The following is a 17,668-nucleotide window of genomic DNA, read 5'->3' as shown; positions in this document are numbered from 1 at the left end:
CTGCAGCATGCCAGAATAGCCTGCCGGACCCTGCAAACACTAATGTGAACGTAACCTCAGATGTAAGCCTCTCTACCTTTTTAGCCAGAGACCCACATGGGCTAACCTACTTTTCTTGTGTTGTATTGTCATCCTGCCCCTGCTATCAGTGATTAAAGGTAGTGATAAGCAAAGGTTGCTTTGTATCCTACATCTGAAGTAGCTTTGCTCAAAACTTCGGACTAGTGCTGTACAGAGATTCGTCTCCGTACAGCATCAAAATGTATGGGCTCTGATGAGACGAAGTTAGTTATTTGCGAAGTCTCGCGAGACTTCGTTGAATAAGTTCGGTATTTCATTTTTTTAAGTGGCAAACCACTTTAAAACTTGGATCCAAACTCTGCTTCGGTTCCGAGGTACCAGTCGGAACTGAAGCAGAGTTCGGATACATCATTTGATGTCTCAATGGATATTAGGCATTTTTTATGATGCTCCAATTTGTTTAGAAATTATTTTTTTTGTATTTCTTTATAAATGAATTGTTTATTTTAAAAAAGTGATAATTTGTGTGAAATTATATAAAATAAAGAATGCAAATACATGGCAGCGCTTGTTATTTATTTTTCTGTCATTGGCATATTGCCTTCATTAAAAGGAAGGTGCGGTCACTGGAAACTCATAAAACAAAGTCTTGGTTAACAAGGAAACGTAATTGGCCACCGTACACTGAATGATTCATGTTCGTTGCAGCAGTCTGTAGTGAGGGCTACTTTTTGCCAAGTGTTCCTCTGAAAGTGTTGTAGCTGTCTGATTGACAGGGTAGAGTGCAATATGGCAAATTGAATATTCATGCCAGACCCATAATATTATCCTTTCTGTTAACAGGCCGACATGCTCCTTCTGTCAAGTAGTGAGCCACATGGACTCTGTTATGTGGAAACAGCCGAACTTGATGGGTGAGAGGTTTTCTTCTTGCTGCTTCATATGTTTTTACCATTGATATTGTTTCCTATGATGTTTAATATAAGTAACTAACAAACGCAAGTTTATTTGCCCTGTATTTGAATACTACATTTTACTTTTTCTTAACCCCTTCCTCCATATGGATGTAACTGTATGTCCAGATTACATGTAATTTCCCGCAATCAGACATACAGTTATGCCTGAAATGTTTACATATTGAGGTTGTCCATAGCCTTTAAGTTTACTAAATCTCAGTTTCCGTTAGTGTAATGGCCTTTGTTTAAATGGGTTGTTCCTGAAAAAATATCACTGTTAAAATTGCTTTCCCCAAAAAGCATAATTCATCAGAACTGCTGTATTTTAAAGTTATTAGCCTACCTTTGGGCCTTGTGGAAAATCTGTTTTCAGTTGCTGTAGGTTATGTGCTGCATTGGAGCTTTGTAATATAGGACGTAGGAAGCGTCATTGGTAAGAACAAGGGGCGTGGTTGGTGTCACATAATTTGCCTGATGTCAGGACACAAGAATTCAGATCCAGGTGCTGGTTTGAAAACTGTAGAATTAATATACTACTGCTATTATGACTACCACTGCTGCTACTAAACACTACGTTAGCCATCCAGTATGTACACTGTATAAATGAGTTCTTTGTTTGACAAGCAAGAAACATTAGAGTATATTTTTAGTTTCTCCAGAACAAAAATTATCAGACAACTTTGGCAGCTAAAGTCTATGGCCCTGATTTATCACGTCTTCATTCCAGAATCTGCCTTCAAAAAGTCGCAAAATAAGGCTTTTGAGACTTTTTGCAACTTTTTGCATTTCTACACCACTCACCCTAGTTTTGTAATGTGGGTGGCAAAGTGGGTGTGGTTAGCTATGTTAATGAGTTTCACTCCAGATTTATCATTAAAACTTTTTTTTTTTTTTTCTTTCAAAGAGCAATCTCACTCCAGTAAGAGGATGGAGTAGAAAAACTGGAAAAGCTTTTGTAGGCAAAAGTGTTAGGTTTAAAGATGAGACAAATTTATCAAACAAAATATGATATTTGATAAATGTGGCATAAAGTACACCAACACATACTCAAGCAAAACTGACTTAATTTATTCTCCTGGCACACAATGTAAGTCAATGGGAACGTATCTGTTTTCTCTGACACAATCTGGCACAATAGAAAACTGATTCGTCCCCCATTGACTTTCAATGGTGTTCAAGACGGATCCGTCATGGCTATAGAAGACCTAATACAACCGGATCCGTTCATGACTGATGCATGCGGTTGTATTATTGTAACGGAAGCTTTTTGCGGATCCATGACTGATCCGCAAAAAACGTCAGTGTGAAAGTAGCCTTAGAGGAATTCATCACATCCTGCTCTCCAGAATTCTGGCTTTAAAAATTCAGAAAATGGCCTTTGTGTCTTTATGGCTTTACTGGTATAAACAAATTGTGATTGTTTGCATTTTTACACCAGTCACTCTAGTTTTGTAAATTGGATGTGGCTAGCTATATTAGTTTCACAGCAGATTTATCAACTGCAACTATTTTAAAAGGTTGCGCAAGTCGCAAACTCACACAAGTCAGAGTAAGCATACAAAAACTAGTGTAACATTTCTAGCCAAAGGTATTAAAAGGAATCTGTCACGTAAATGTCACTAATATAAATACCAGCAATGGCCATAAGAACGTTGTAGAAGCAATATAACCATACCTTTATGTGATCTGGGTGTTCATTCCATGGTCAGGAAAAGCACTTTTATTCTCATGAAAAATGGCTCCCAAAGTGCCCAGGCCCACAGCCCTTTCCCGCTGTCTGCTACTCCCCTAAACTCCCAAGTCGTTTTCCCTGCATCGCTGTGACGTCAGGGCTGTTGGAAGGACGTTGCTGGTAGTTATATTTGTGAAATTTACTTGACTGACTCCCTTTAACCCCTTAAGGACGTAGGGCGTACCGGTACGCCCTATTTCCCGAGTCCTTAAGGTCTCAGGGCGTACCAGTACGTCCTAACTTTAAATAGATATTCCGGTGCCGCGGGGGTTAATCGCAACGGGATGCCGGCTGAAATCATTCAGCCGGCATCCTGTCACAACGCCAGGGGGGGTCAATTCAGACCTGCGATTTCTGCAGTTTCTGATCAGAAACTTTAAAATGTCCAAAATGACGATTTGCACCCCTGCATGATTTATGTGGGTGGGAGGTGCAGGGGGGGGGGTCGCAGGCGTTGCGGGAGGTGGGCGGTGCTGCAGGCGGGATCGCGATCCCCCGCCCGCCTCCCCTTGAAAATTTGTTGGCGTCTAGTGGTTATACCAGGGTGTCAGCACATTGCTGACACCCTGGTATAAACGGCTGACATCTGTGCAGATGTCAGCTGTTTAACCCTTTCCATACCGCGGTCCGTACGGACCGCTGTATGGAAAAGGTTAACTGTCATCGGTCAGGGAGCTCCCTCCCTCTCCCATCGTGGGGCTGCTGTGCCTTTGCAGCCCCCTGATGGAGAGGGAGAGAGCCCCCCGACAGCCCCGTGCTCACCCTTCCCCGTCTGCGAAGTTGTGGCAGACGGGGAAGGTTCCCATGGCAACAGGACACCTTCTCAGGCGTCCTGCTGTCCATGGTGCTGAACAGATCTATGCTAAAAGCATAGATCTGTTCAGTGTAAGTAAAATACAGTACAGAACCCTATATGGTGTACTGTACTGTATTATACAGACATCAGACCCACTGGATCTTCAAGAACCAAGTGGGTCTGGGTCAAAAAAAAATGCAAAAAGGTTAAGGAAAAAAAAAACATTTATCACTGAATAAAAATTAAAAAAATAAAATACACTACACATATTAGGTATCGCCGCGTCCGTAACGTCCTGATCTATAAAACGGTCATGTTACTTTCCCCACACAGTGAACGCCATAAAAATAAAAAAATAAAAACTATGAGAAAATTGAAATTTTGCCCACCTTACTTCACAAAAAAGGTAATAAAAGTGATCAAAAAAGTCGCATGTACGCCAAAATAGTACCAATCAAACCGTCATCTCATCCCGCAAAAATCATACCCTACCCAAGATAATCGCCGAAAAACTGAAAAAACTATGGCTCTTAGACTATGGAAACACTAAAACATGATTTTTTTTTTTTGTTTCAAAAATGAAATCATTGTGTAAAACTTACATAAATAAAAAGAAAGTATGCATATTAGGTATCGCCGCGTCCGTATCGACCGGCTCTATAAAAATATCACATGACCTAACCCCTCAGGTGACCACCGTAAAAAAATAAAAATAAAAACGGTGAAAAAAAAGCCAAGTTTTTGTCATCTTACATCACAAAAAGTGTAATAGCAAGCGATCAAAAAGTCATATGCACCCCAAAATAGTGCCAATCAAACCGTCATCTCATCCCGCAAAAAATGAGACCCTACTTAAGATAATCGCCCAAAAACGGAAAAAACTATGGCTCTTAGACTATGGAGACACTAAAACATTTTTTTTGTTTTAAAAATGAAGTCATTGTATAAAACTTACATAAAAATTGTATGCATATTAGGTATCACCGCGTCCGTGACAATCTGCTCTATAAAAATACCACATGATCTAACCTGTCAGATGAATGTTGTGAATAACAAAAAAAAAGTGCCAAAAAAGCTATTTCTTGTTAGGCCTCATGCACACGACCGTATTTTTTTGCGGTCTGCAAAACGGGGTTCCGTTTTTCCGTCATCCGTGACCGTTTTTTCGTCCGTGGGTCTTCCTTGATTTTTGGAGGATCCACGGACATGAAAAAAAAAGTCGTTTTGGTGTCCGCCTGGCCGTGCGGAGCCAAACGGATCCGTCCTGAATTACAATGCAAGTCAATGGCGACGGATCCGTTTGATGTTGACACAATATGGTGCAATTTCAAACGGATCCGTCCCCCATTGACTTTCAATGTAAAGTCAGGAGTTAATATACCATAGGATCGGAGTTTTCTCCAATCCGATGGTATATTTTAACTTGAAGCGTCCCCATCACCATGGGAACGCCTCTGTTAGAATATACCGTCGGATTTGAGTTACATCGTGAAACTCAAATCCGACAGTATATTCTAACACAGAAGCGTTCCCATGGTGATGGGGACGCTTCAGGTTAGAATATACTAAAAGAACTGTGTACATGACTGCCCCCTGTAGTTAACACATTGGTGGCCAGTGTGGCCGGCCTTCCCCCTCCCTCCCCTGTAGTTAACTCATTGGTGGCCAGTGCGGCCGGCCCCCCCTCCCCTGTAGTTAACTCATTGGTGGCCAGTGCGGCCGGCCCCCCTCCCTCCCCTGTAGTTAACTCGTTGGTGGCCAGTGGGCCCCCCCCTCCCTCCCCTGTAGTTAACTCGTTGGTGGCCAGTGGGCCTTCCCCCCTCCCTCCCCCTCCTAATTAAAATCTCCCCCACATCATTGGTGGCAGCGGAGTGTACCGATCGGAGTCCCAGTTTAATCGCTGGGGCTCCGATCGGTAACCATGGCAACCAGGACGCTACTGCAGTCCCAATTGCCATGGTTACTTAGCAATTTGTAGAACCATTATACTTACCTGCGAGCTGCGATGTCTGCGTCCGGCCGGGAGCTCCTCCTACTGGTAAGTGACAGGTCATGTCACTTACCAGTAGGAGGAGCTCCCGGCCGGATGCAGACATCGCAGGTAAGTATAATGGCTCTACAAATTGCTAAGTAACCATGGCAACCGGGACTGCAGTAGCGTCCTGGTTGCCATGGTTACCGATCGGAGCCCCAGCGATTAAACTGGGACTCCGATCGGTACACTCCGCTGCCACCAATGATAGGGGGGGGAGATTTTAATTAGGAGGGGGAGGGAGGGGAGAAGGCCCACTGGCCACCAACGAGTTAATTACAGGGGAGGGAGGGGGGGGGCCCACTGGCCACCAACGAGTTAACTACAGGGGAGGGAGGGGGGCCCACTGGCCACCAATGAGTTAACTACAGGGGAGGGAGGGGGCCCCACTGGCCACCAATGAGTTAACTACAGGGGAGGGAGGGGGGCCCACTGGCCACCAATGAGTTAACTACAGGGGAGGGAGGGGGGCCCACTGGCCACCAATGTGTTAACTACCTGCCAGGCAGCAGGGGGCAGTCATGTACACAGTTCTTTTAGTATATTCTAACCTGAAGCGTCCCCATCACCATGGGAACGCCTTTGTGTTAGAATATACTGTCGGTTCTGAGTTTTCACGAAGTGAAAACTCAGCTATGAAAAAGCTTTTATGCAGACGGATCTTCGGATCCGTCTGTATAAAAACTAACCTACGGCCACGGATCACGGACACGGATGCCAATCTTGTGTGCATCCGTGTTCTTTCACGGACCCATTGACTTGAATGGGTCCGTGAACCGTTGTCCGTCAAAAAAATAGGACAGGTCATATTTTTTTGACGGACAGGATACACGGATCACGGTCTCGGCTGCAAAACAGTGCATTTTCCGATTTTTCCACGGACCTATTGAAAGTCAATGGGTCCGCGAAAAAAAACGGAAAACGGCACAACGGCCACGGATGCACACAACGGTCGTGTGCAGGAGGCCTTACCTTGCCGCACTAAAAGTGTAATATAGAGCAACCGAAAATCATATGTACCCTAAACTAGTACCAACAAAACTGCCACCCTATCCCGTAGTTTCTAAAATGGGGTCACTTTTTTGGAGTTTCTACTCTAGGGGTGCATCAGGGGGGCTTCAAATGGGACATGGTGTCAAAAAAAAAAAGTCCAGCAAAATCTGCCTTCCAAAAACCGTAAGGCATTCCTTTCCTTCTGCGCCCTGCCGTGTGCCCTTACAGCAGTTTACGACCACATATGGGGTGTTTCTGTAAACTACAGAATTAGGGCCATAAATAATGAGTTTTGTTTGGCTGTTAACCCTTGCTTTGTAACTGGAAAAAAAATATTAAAATGGAAAATCTGCCAAAAAAGTGAAATTTTGAAATTGTATCTCTATTTTCCATAAAATCTTGTGCAACACCTAAAGGGTTAACAAAGTTTGTAAAATCAGTTTTGAATACCTTGAGGGGTGTAGTTTCTTAGATGGGGTCACTTTTATGGAGTTTCTACTCTAGGGGTACATCAGGGGGGCTTCAAATGGGACATGGTGTCAAAAAACCAGTCCAGCAAAATCTGGCTTTCAAAAACCATACGACGCACCTTTCACTCTACGCCCCGCTGTGTGGCCGTACAGTAGTTTACAGCCACATATGGGGTGTTTCTGTAAACGGCAGAGTCAGGGCAATAAAGATACAGTCTTGTTTGTCTGTTAACCCTTGCTTTGTTAGTGGAAAAAATGGGTTAAAATGGAAAATTAGGCAAAAAAATGAAATTCTCCAATTTCATCCCCATTTGCCAATAACTCTTGTGCAACACCTAAAGGGTTCACAAAGTTTCTAAAATCAGTTTTGAATACCTTGAGGGGTGTAGTTTATAGAATGGGGTCATTTTTGGGCGGTTTCTATTATGTAAGCCTCGCAAAGTGACTTCAGACCTGTAGTGGTCCCTAAAAATTGGGTTTTTGTAAATATCTGAAAAATTTCAAGATTTGCTTCTAAACTTCTAAGCCTTGTAACATCCCCAAAAAATAAAATATCATTCCCAAAATGCTACAAACATGAAGTAGACATATGGGGAATGTAAAGTCATCACAATTTTTGGGGGTATTACTATGTATTACAGAAGTAGAGAAACTGAAACTTTGAAATTTGCTAGTTTTTCAAAAATTTTGGTAAATTTGGTATTTTTTTATGCAAAAATATTATTATTTTTTTACTTTATTTTACCAGTGTCATGAAGTACAATATGTGATGAAAAAACAATCTCAGAATGGCCTGGATAAGTCAGTGTTTTAAAGTTATGAGCACTTAAAATGACACTGGTCAGATTTGCAAAAAATGGCCAAGTCCTTAAGGTGAAATAGGGCTGAGTCCTTAAGGGGTTAAGTGTAAAAATGCACCAAATTTAAGAAACAACATGCAACGGTTGGTAAATTTTGGGCAAAATGCGTCAACACGGGCTCGAGAAAGACTAACTTCAAATATTACCCTCGGGGGGCTAGCTGGCAAATTTTTGCCTGGGGGGCAAGCACACAGAAGTGGCCCATGTGTAGCGTCCCATCCTTAACCTGTGGTATAGGTAAATGGGGTTTAAATCGTTAAAAGGCGGCAGCTGGTTGTGTCTTCATGTTGGGATTGCACACCTGTGCAATCCCATATACAATACATGACTGAGTTCATAGCAATAGCTTGATCATTAGAGGGACTTTACCAACTCCTGAGCTGAAGAGACTCCATTGACTATAATGGGGTCTGCTCAGAATGCCACTTCTTTACTGGACAAAAAAAGACTTGCATGCGGGACTTTTTTGTCCAGTCTTTTTGATAGAATCTGTGACCGTGGCCCAAGCCCAGATGTGAATAGATAGTATTGATGGAAGTATAGCATCAGATGCACATTGAACAAACAAATACAGCACCAGAATCAAGCATATAAGTCAAATACAGCACCAAAACTTATAATCATGTTCACCACATAAATACAGCACCAGTACCAAACCCATACGTCAAATACAGCACCAGAATCAAACGCATAAATATGGCACCGGACACAAACTTATCTTTGTGCCACATGCTATGCCCTGAATATAATGGCAGTATTAGTGCTGCACACAAGGCCCCCAATGGTAGTGCCACATGCTCTGTGCCCTCTGTATACAATGCTACACACTCTGTGCCCTCTGTATATAGTGCTACATGCCCTGTGCCTTCTATATATAGTGCCATATGCCTTGTGCCTTCTGTATATAGTGCCATATGCACTGTGCCCTCTGTATATAGTGTCACATGCTGTGTCCTTTGCATATAGTACGACACACTCTGTGGCTTTTGTATATAGTGCCACACCCAGTGCCTCTAATGCCACATGCTCTGTGCCCCCTGTATATAGTGTATCATGCTTGGTGCCACTTATGTTATTTGTGCCCCTTTTATGTTCAGATCCTCTTATATGTGCCCTTTATGTATAATGTCTCTTATATGAGACCCCTTTATGCATAGCACCTATTATATGTGCCCCCTTTTATGTATAGCGTCTCTTATTTGTGCTCCCTTTGTGTATAGTGCCTCATATTTCCCCCCTTTATGTATAGTGCCTCTTATATTTGCCCCCTGAATACAGTGTACACACACACACTATTATAATACTTGGTAGAAGCTAGAATGCAGTGGGTAACAGAAGATGTGACGTCACAGGTTACATGTTGCCGATGCAGTGGGTATATACAGCAGTGTGCTGATATGTGCGGTAGAAGGTACACATATTTCAAATATCAGTACACTGTTTTATATACCATATATCTGTACATAGTGCTCCTATTATATCTGATACCTAACATAATGGTACACTGCTGTGTATACTATATATCTGTACCCACTTCATCTATTATACTTTTATAATACATGTAGTGTGTTCGGATGTATAGTATATACAGCTGTGTACTGATATGTGAGGTACAAGGTGTAAATTACACATTGTATCTCACATGAGTACACTGCTTTTTATACTATATATCTGTACACACTACATCTATTATACAATATAATACATGCATTGTGTGCAGATATATAGTATGCACAGCAGTGTACAGATATACCTGTACCCACTTCATCTTTTATACCTTGTACCTGACATACAGTATCAATACCCTGTTTTATGTGCTATATATCTGTACACACTGCATCTACTATACCTTGTTTCTGACATATTATACCTTGTTCCTGACGTTTTGGCGGCTCGGATGTGGACCCATTCACTTCAATGGGGCCGCAAAAGATGCGGACAGCACTCAATGTGCTGTCCGCATCCATTGCTCCGTTCCGTGGCCCCGCCAAAAAAATATAACATGTTCTATTCTTGTCCGCGCTTTGCGGATAAGAATAGGCAGTTATTTGTAAAGGCTGTCCGTGCCGTTCTGCAAATTGCGGAACTCGCACAGACTGCATCCGTTTTTTGCGGATCCGCGATTTTTGGACCGCAAAACACACCACGGTCGTGTGCATGCGGCCTTAGAATTAGTATTACGGTTAGGAATAGTAATAGGACTTTGGTCCGTATTAGGATTAGTTTAAGGTCGGGATTAGCATGAGGGTCAGTATTAGAGTTAGGCATAGCATTAGAGTTAGGGATTAGTATTGGAGTTAGGCGTAGTATTAGCATTAGGGGGCCAGGATTAGGGTTAGGGGTCAGTATTAGGATTAGTATTAGAGTTAGGCATAGTTTTAGGTTAAGGTCAGCATTAGGGTTAGAGTCAGTAGTAGGGTCAGTGTTATTGGTCAGTATTAGGCCTCATGCACACGACAGTTGTTTTTTGCGTCCGCAAAAAAAAAACTGATGCGGCATCCGTTTTTTGGGAGGATCCGTTTTTTCCCCCACAGATCCCTTGTAATAAATGCCTATCCTTGTCCGCAAATGTGAAAAAAGTAGGACATGCACTATTTTTTTTGCTGAAGGGAAACACGGACAACGGACGCGGAACACAAACGGATGAACTATCAGCATTTTTTTGTTGACCCATTGAAATGAATGGGTCCCCATCCTATCCGCAAAAAAAACTGAACGGAGGCCGAGAAAAACAACTGTCTTGTGCATGAGACCTTAGGCTTAGGAGTCAGTACTAGGGTTAAAGGGCCAGTATTTGGGTCAGGGGCCAGTATTAGGGTTAGGGCACATGGAGAGAAAAGGGGAGGGCAGTCTGCTCCTGTGGAACGTCTCAGCTGGTGCGATAACATCATTGAGCCGCCTACGTCACATCGATGCACTGGGAATGGTGGGGCAGGGAACCAGTTCCCTTGTTCCTCCGGCACTGCCACATGCTCAATTGTATCTGCGTCCAGTGGACCCATGGGGCTGCTGTAAAGCAAGTCTCTAAATTCTGTTAAGAACCGCTCAAGCAAGATGGCATCCCACATAATCATGTTCAGGAAATAAACAAAAAAAAAAAAAACTGCAATCAGAAAAAAAAAAAAATTGAAAAAAAAAAATCTCTGTTGCTATCTGGTTTTAACTAGCAAAAAAAGATAGCAACAAGCTGCCCACTGTAATTAGTCAGAATGTATTGATTTTATTGTCCTATTGTTATTAGTGCCCCTATGGTTCTTCAGTAGCTGAATCCAAAATGTGCCTTCTGAATGCCTAGGTGCTATCCAACATTACTTCCCATGAGACTTTGCGGCTCATCTGATTGGCTGAGAGGGTACAGTGAAGTCAAGAATATAGCATATAACACACCAAACCTTACACTGTCTGGTTGGGAAGTTGCTTGATGCAGATGCACCACTGCTCACAAGTCATCAAGATCATCTAACAATATGGGCTGTATCAATTGCAAATGCCCTTAAGGAAATATATACCATTAGTACAAAATGGTAGTCTCAGGAAAGATTCATCAAAATTAAAGAGCACTTTTAATCCACCAAAATTAGCATATATAATTTAAGACTCTATGAAAGCCACATTTAACCTGGGTATTTTACAGTCCGATTTTTTTTTTTTTTTTTTTTTTAGTCACTACTTTTTTTCATTAATGTGGGCGTTACAGTCAACCTTGTAATTGATTTCGTATTTAGTTATGAATCTTGTTTAATGTTTCATAAGGGTTGTAACTATTTATTTGTGTGCTACATCGTACGTAATCAACTGCAGCTAATGTAAGGTGGATTTAGTATATTTCCATTGTAAACACTAAAGTATCAATGAGTGAATGAGTGATGATGCAATTAAGGCATCAAAACAGCTAGTAAAGTTTGATTTATATTACTGACAGCAGCATTTGTCTTCATATTTTACATATAGATGGTGTTTCTTTTGTTTGCAATAAAATCTTTTAACGTCATTTATTTACAGATATATATATATATATTTAATCAAGACTCCTATTGTGTCCTATATATGTATTTCAGATTTCTTATTTCCATTTCTTTATGGCTCACATTCTCAGTTAGGGTCTATTCACACATCCGTGTGTGTTTTTGCGGATCCGCAAAACACGGACAGCGGCAGTGTCCGCATTTTGCTGACCGCACATTGCCGGCACTAAGAGAATATGCCTATTATTGTGGACAAGAATAGGACATGTTCTATTTTTTCAGGATCAGAATTGCGGGCACGTCGTGCTGCCCCATAGAAATGTATGGGTCCGCAATTCCGTTCCGCAAAAGGCGGAATGGAATTGCGGATGTGTGAATGGAGCCTTATATTTTGGACAGCACAGTTGATGGTATTATATACAAGTGGCTCAGTGGTTACAACTGTTGCCCTGCAGTTCTAGGGTCATGGATGCAACCAGGCATAAATCATACTAAGGCCTCATGCACACGAATGTATTTTGTTTCCGTGTCCGTTCAGTTTTTTTTTGTGGTTAGGATGCGGACCCATTCATTTCAGTGGGTCCGCAAAAAATGCGGACAGCACACCGTGTGCTATCCGCATCCGTATGTTCGTTCCGTAGCCCCGCAAAAAATAAAAATAAATAGAACTTGTCCTATTCTTGTCCTTTTTAGGCATTGTTACAATGGATCCGCAAAAAAAAAAAAAAAGATGGCATACGGATGTCATCCGTTGTTTTTTTTTTGCGGACTGCAAAACACATAAGGTCGTGTGCATGTAGCCGAAGAGGTACATTGACACTAGGTTTGTGGCTGAGAGAGAGAATTATGAGTGGGGGTCTACTGTGGAATATGTTGCTGCTACTGTGTGTGCGCTGCACTAAATAATTACTGTTCCCATTTCAATAGTGAAGCCCTAAGTTGCAGTTTCTTACTATGGCTTAACTAAGGTCTAAAACATGTACTTGAAGATGAGGCAACTAGCTCATACTAGTAAGGTCTCATGCACACGACCGTTGTTTTAGTCCGTGTCCGTTGTTCCGTTTTTCGTGATTTTCTGCGGACCCATTGACTTTCAATGGGTCCGTTGAAAACTCGGCTAATGCACCGTTTGTCATCCGCATCCGTGATCCGTGGTTCCAGTCCGTCAAAAAAATATATAACCTGTCCTATTTATTTCATGGAAAACGGTTCGCGGATCCATTCAAGTCAATGGGACCGTGAAAAAACGCGGAGGCACACAAGATTGTAGTCCGCGTCCGTTTTTTTTCCTATCATTTGCATGGCAAACTTGACTTAGACTTTTTTTTAACTTTCCTTTCAACAACGGAACCCCATTTTGCGGAACGGAACACAACAACGGTCGTGTGCATGAGGCCTTAGCCATACAGGAAACACCTCCCCTCTCACTGGCTGCCTTGTTATTTAGGCTGTATTAGCCAAACAGCTTGTGTATGGACAGGGTTCGTCCTGCATAGTCTTCTCACCTGGCCCTCTCAATCAAGAAGGAAAAGGAGGAGCAAGGGTGCACAGAGTGGCTTGGGTCCGGCACATTTGCATATGTATAAAATAACTTCTCCAGAATGAAGCAATAGATCACGAAGTAAAATGTCTAATTACAGTCAGCTGGCCTAGCCCTACAAGGCAGTGTGCTTGTTTTAACAGTGAATTTCCAGGAGACACTTTCTTTAAGGGCATTTCTAGCCTTAATTAAAGTTTGAAAATTGCATTTCTAGCTTTAATTAAAAACATACGTTGTCCTGGTGTAGTGCTCCAAGCTGTTAGACAGTAACATGCCACAGGTGAAACACTTAGATTATTACATATTACTTTACAAGTTTAGTGCTCTCATTAAGAGAAACAAAATAAGAGTATTGCAGGTTTGATACCTTTCAATGGCTAACAGAAATAGAAGTAATGATGTTACATAGCGAGCTTTCGAAACATCACCAGTCCCTTCATCAGGCGTACAGCAGCATTTCTTATCCCCTTTTAGTATGTTTTCTGGGCTGCAGGTTATTTCAGGGAGGTAAATAGCCGAATTTAATTATTACATTATGTTATTATTTTGGAGAACTAAAGCATAAATGGCGCTATTGCACATTGTGGTTGAGCCACGACAACAGCACCTGAATTACCACTAATCTCTGTACTTTCTGCAAAACCAAAGCGCATCATATCATAGCGCCCTCATTGTTACCTTTCTCCATTATACAGTAGATTAATAGGGTATTTTGGATAGAGTGTTGAGGGGTGGAACTAATACATTATTGCTAGACATGCAAGAAGAATATCAATATCTAAGTCGCACTGTAAAACTCCTATCATGAAATACATGCTTCCTTATTGCACTCATGGTCTGCACTCTTACTGTAACACTAACAAAGCAGTATTTGTATATGTGTGGAATGACACCTCCGGAGCATAAATCACAGCTAGGTGCTTCTAATGGCAATGTTTATGATAAAGTGGTATAGTAGATCTAGTAGTATCTTAGTAGAATGGGATTGTTAATGCTAGTGTGTAACTGCTGGCAATCATTGTCTCTTCTTTGGGCTGCACGCCAGAATTGTGTTATTACAATGTTATACAGTACGCGGGAATGAGACGATTAATACTTGGGTTAATATGACAGATTGTATATTATTGCATATTTTTCAGAGAGACTAATCTGAAAGTTCGGCAAGCCCTGCCAGTTACTGCTGATCTTGGAGAGGATATTTCCAGGCTAGCAGAATTTGATGGTAAGTAAAGAACTAGTGAATGGTAATGACTTGAGTTGAAAATGTTGAGCGAGTCTCAAGAAATTTTTATAGTTTTATAGAGTCTGCCTGTCATCAGATTATTAAAAATATAATGTGCATATACATAACAAAATACATATAATTGCTTATGTAATACTTGTGGAGTGATAACACAAATGCATCCTTGCGAAGTCTGGTCTTGGTCGAAACGTGTAGGTAATGAAGCAGTGATATAAGATGCTGCTTGCTACACATTGCTTACATGTGAGAGATCTCTGACACCATAGGACCTGTTATTTTCCTCAACTACTCATTCTCACGATTTTGTGCTGCAAGAGGGGCTCAGATTCTCATGGACCTTTGGACTAGTGTTTAATATTCAACAACGCCTTGTCATATTGCAGCAGAGTAACCTAGTGACATTTCCTATATGTTAACTTACACTTTGAATTTCCAGAATAGTAATAGCTATGTGTACTTGTCACTGATTGGAACTGGAATAACAACATAGCTTATAACACTGCTATGTACAGTTCTATTTTGTTTGGATGGAGAATATGGCTGTGTGTTTGGGGCTGATCAGACATGACCAGTATAAGACAGAGGTTTCATGAAATATTAAAAAAATCTCTCTGCTGTTATACATTTCTCAAGCTTTTCTCCTAGCTGGCTGTAAATGAAAAATCTTTTGAACAGAAAACATTTTGACTGATGGTCATCTGTAGCCAGCTGGATCCATGTATTCTTCTGCACGTTACCAGAGAGAGGGAAAAACGCAGCAGAAAAGGGATTGCTACCACACTAATGGTCCCCAGTCTGATACTGACCCCTGATTCTTCATGCCTATGCAGCGAATGTTTCTTAAAAAAGGAATAAATATTACGTTTATTTTTCCTTGGTAGGAAGATAATGAATATTAGCTTCTTGTTATTCGTTGATTAGCTAGTGCACAATCTGTTTGTATGTTATAGCTAAAGCTTCTCACTTTATCTTTCCTTTCCATTTCTGTCTACTTATACACACCCAAGGGCACTACCTGATCTATGATGCACATCTACAGGTTCTCATTGTTATTTTTCTTGCTAGCATGTCTAACAATTGCAGTTGGTTTAACTTCTGGACATGTGGTCCTGGGGATCTGATCTCACCTCCTCCTTATCCAAAAATTCCAAAGTGACTTCTCAGACTTCGCTTTGGAAATGAGATGTCATCAATCTTCACAATTGACTCTGCATTGGAAACATGTGGAGTAAGATAGAGACTTGTGATATGAGTAGGAAGAAGGAAACAACTGATGCAGAGAGACAACTAGGTTAGTCACACATTACCATTGTGCACCCACCTCTTATATCCCTGCTTACTTTCAACCTTTCATATGCTCCTCAACTGTCCCAGGCAATTGTACGTAAAGTAGAAATGTCCAGTAGCAACAGTGGCTTATCATCAAAGCAGTAGGCCATGCACTCTCACGGGAACACTGTGTGCTGAAGTGTGTAAAAATGGTCTGTGCTCTGTTGTCAGAGCTGGAATAGACTTTCCAGCACAAGAGCACTGTTCACCAGGAGTTTTCTGGGTTGTCTTATCATAGTTCGAAGCCTAGAGTTCGCATCCACTGCATCTCGCCGCATAACGCCGCACAGTGCTGAAATGGTGAATGGGAGGCTGCACTGGGTTTTTTTGGCTCCTCCAGTCTCTCGTTTAGCAACATATCTGTTTCCTTTAGTACATATTGTAATGCTATTCTGGGTACAGGATACATTTTAATATAGATTGGGGTAGTCTTTAATGATTTTGACATAATCTATGATCAGTGGTGGAAACTAACCATCATAATGACCTCAAGCATGTGAGAAAAACCTTTTGTAGACTTTGATAGAAGCAAAAGGGATACCAATTGTCTATTAACCTTGTTTTTTTTAATGAAATGATTAGTTAATATCATAGTTTATATTTTCATGTCATACAGTACAGTCGTGCCTAGATCGTAGAGGTTAAATTGCCTTAATTGATTCTAATTGCTGCTTGCATCTATTATTACTACTGTTAGTCCTTTGGGGTACGTGCCTGTTGTCTAGGATTTACCAAGGCAGTATTCCAATACCACGGTACATCTCTTAAAAAAAAATGAGCTGAGTATTGACGAAGGAAATATAACCACAAGTACAACATGTAGTTGCTTCACGTTTGATTGCTTATTTTTTTGCCATAGAGATGTTAAAGGGGTTGGCCACTTTGTTACATGTTGTGCTTACTTACTGTACATATATTCTGTGGCAGCTTCTGTTATCCTGTGGCGTTTTGCATCCCTGTTTATTTGGGCTGGGGCTTCTGCTCGTGTCTGTGCACTGTGTTGGCAGCACTGGCCCCTCTTATAGACATCATTCAAAATGGTTCAAAAAACTTCAACAGCGCAGGAGCAGCACTCCGGACATGGAGTCTGCGCATTGGAGCAGACAGGGGGAGCGTGCACAGCTGTGAAGATGGGGGTTTAGGAGAGGAACCATTTTGAATTAAGTCTATAAGAGGGGCCAATGCTGCCAACACAGTGCACAGACACCGTATACAGGAGCAGCAGCCCCAGCCCAAAAAAAAGGACAGTGATACAAAACACCACAAGATAACAGAAGCTGCCACAGAATATATGTAAGTAAGCATAACATGTAACAAAGTGGTCAACCCCTTTAAAGCAGCAAGGGACAGCAGGGACAGAGGAAGTACACTGCTCAAAAAAATAAAGGGAACACACAAATAACACATCCTAGATCTGAATTAATTAAATATTCTTCTGAAATACTTTGTTCTTTACATAGTTGAATGTGCTGACAACAAAATCACACACAAAAAAAAAAAAATATGGAAATCACATTTTTTAACCCATGGAGGTCTGGATTTGGAGTCACCCTCAAAATTAAAGTGGAAAAACACACTACAGGCTGATCCAACTTTGATGTAATGTCCTTAAAACAAGTGAAAATGAGGCTCATTAGTGTTTGTGGCCTCCACGTGCCTGTATGACCTCCCTACAACGCCTGTGCATGCTCCTGATGAGGTGGCGGACGGTCTCCTGAGGGATCTCCTCCC

The 17,668-nt window shown here is 41.5% G+C and overlaps 1 protein-coding gene across 2 annotated transcripts in view; it reads left to right on the top strand.

Moving 5' to 3' along the window:
- ATP8B4 (ATPase phospholipid transporting 8B4 (putative)) overlaps positions 1 to 17,668 on the top strand; it is a 515,241-nt gene that overhangs the window by 251,057 nt on the left and 246,516 nt on the right. For both annotated transcript variants that reach the window (XM_040414025.1, XM_040414026.1), the window contains 2 exons: positions 865 to 935; positions 14,505 to 14,587. In XM_040414025.1, the coding sequence (XP_040269959.1) occupies positions 865 to 935; positions 14,505 to 14,587 (154 nt within the window). The remainder of the gene's footprint in view (positions 1 to 864; positions 936 to 14,504; positions 14,588 to 17,668) is intronic.

Source organism: Bufo bufo, chromosome 1, assembly GCF_905171765.1.
Source record: "Bufo bufo chromosome 1, aBufBuf1.1, whole genome shotgun sequence".
NCBI lineage: Eukaryota > Metazoa > Chordata > Amphibia > Anura > Bufonidae > Bufo > Bufo bufo.
This window is presented reverse-complemented; position numbering and strand designations above follow the sequence as displayed.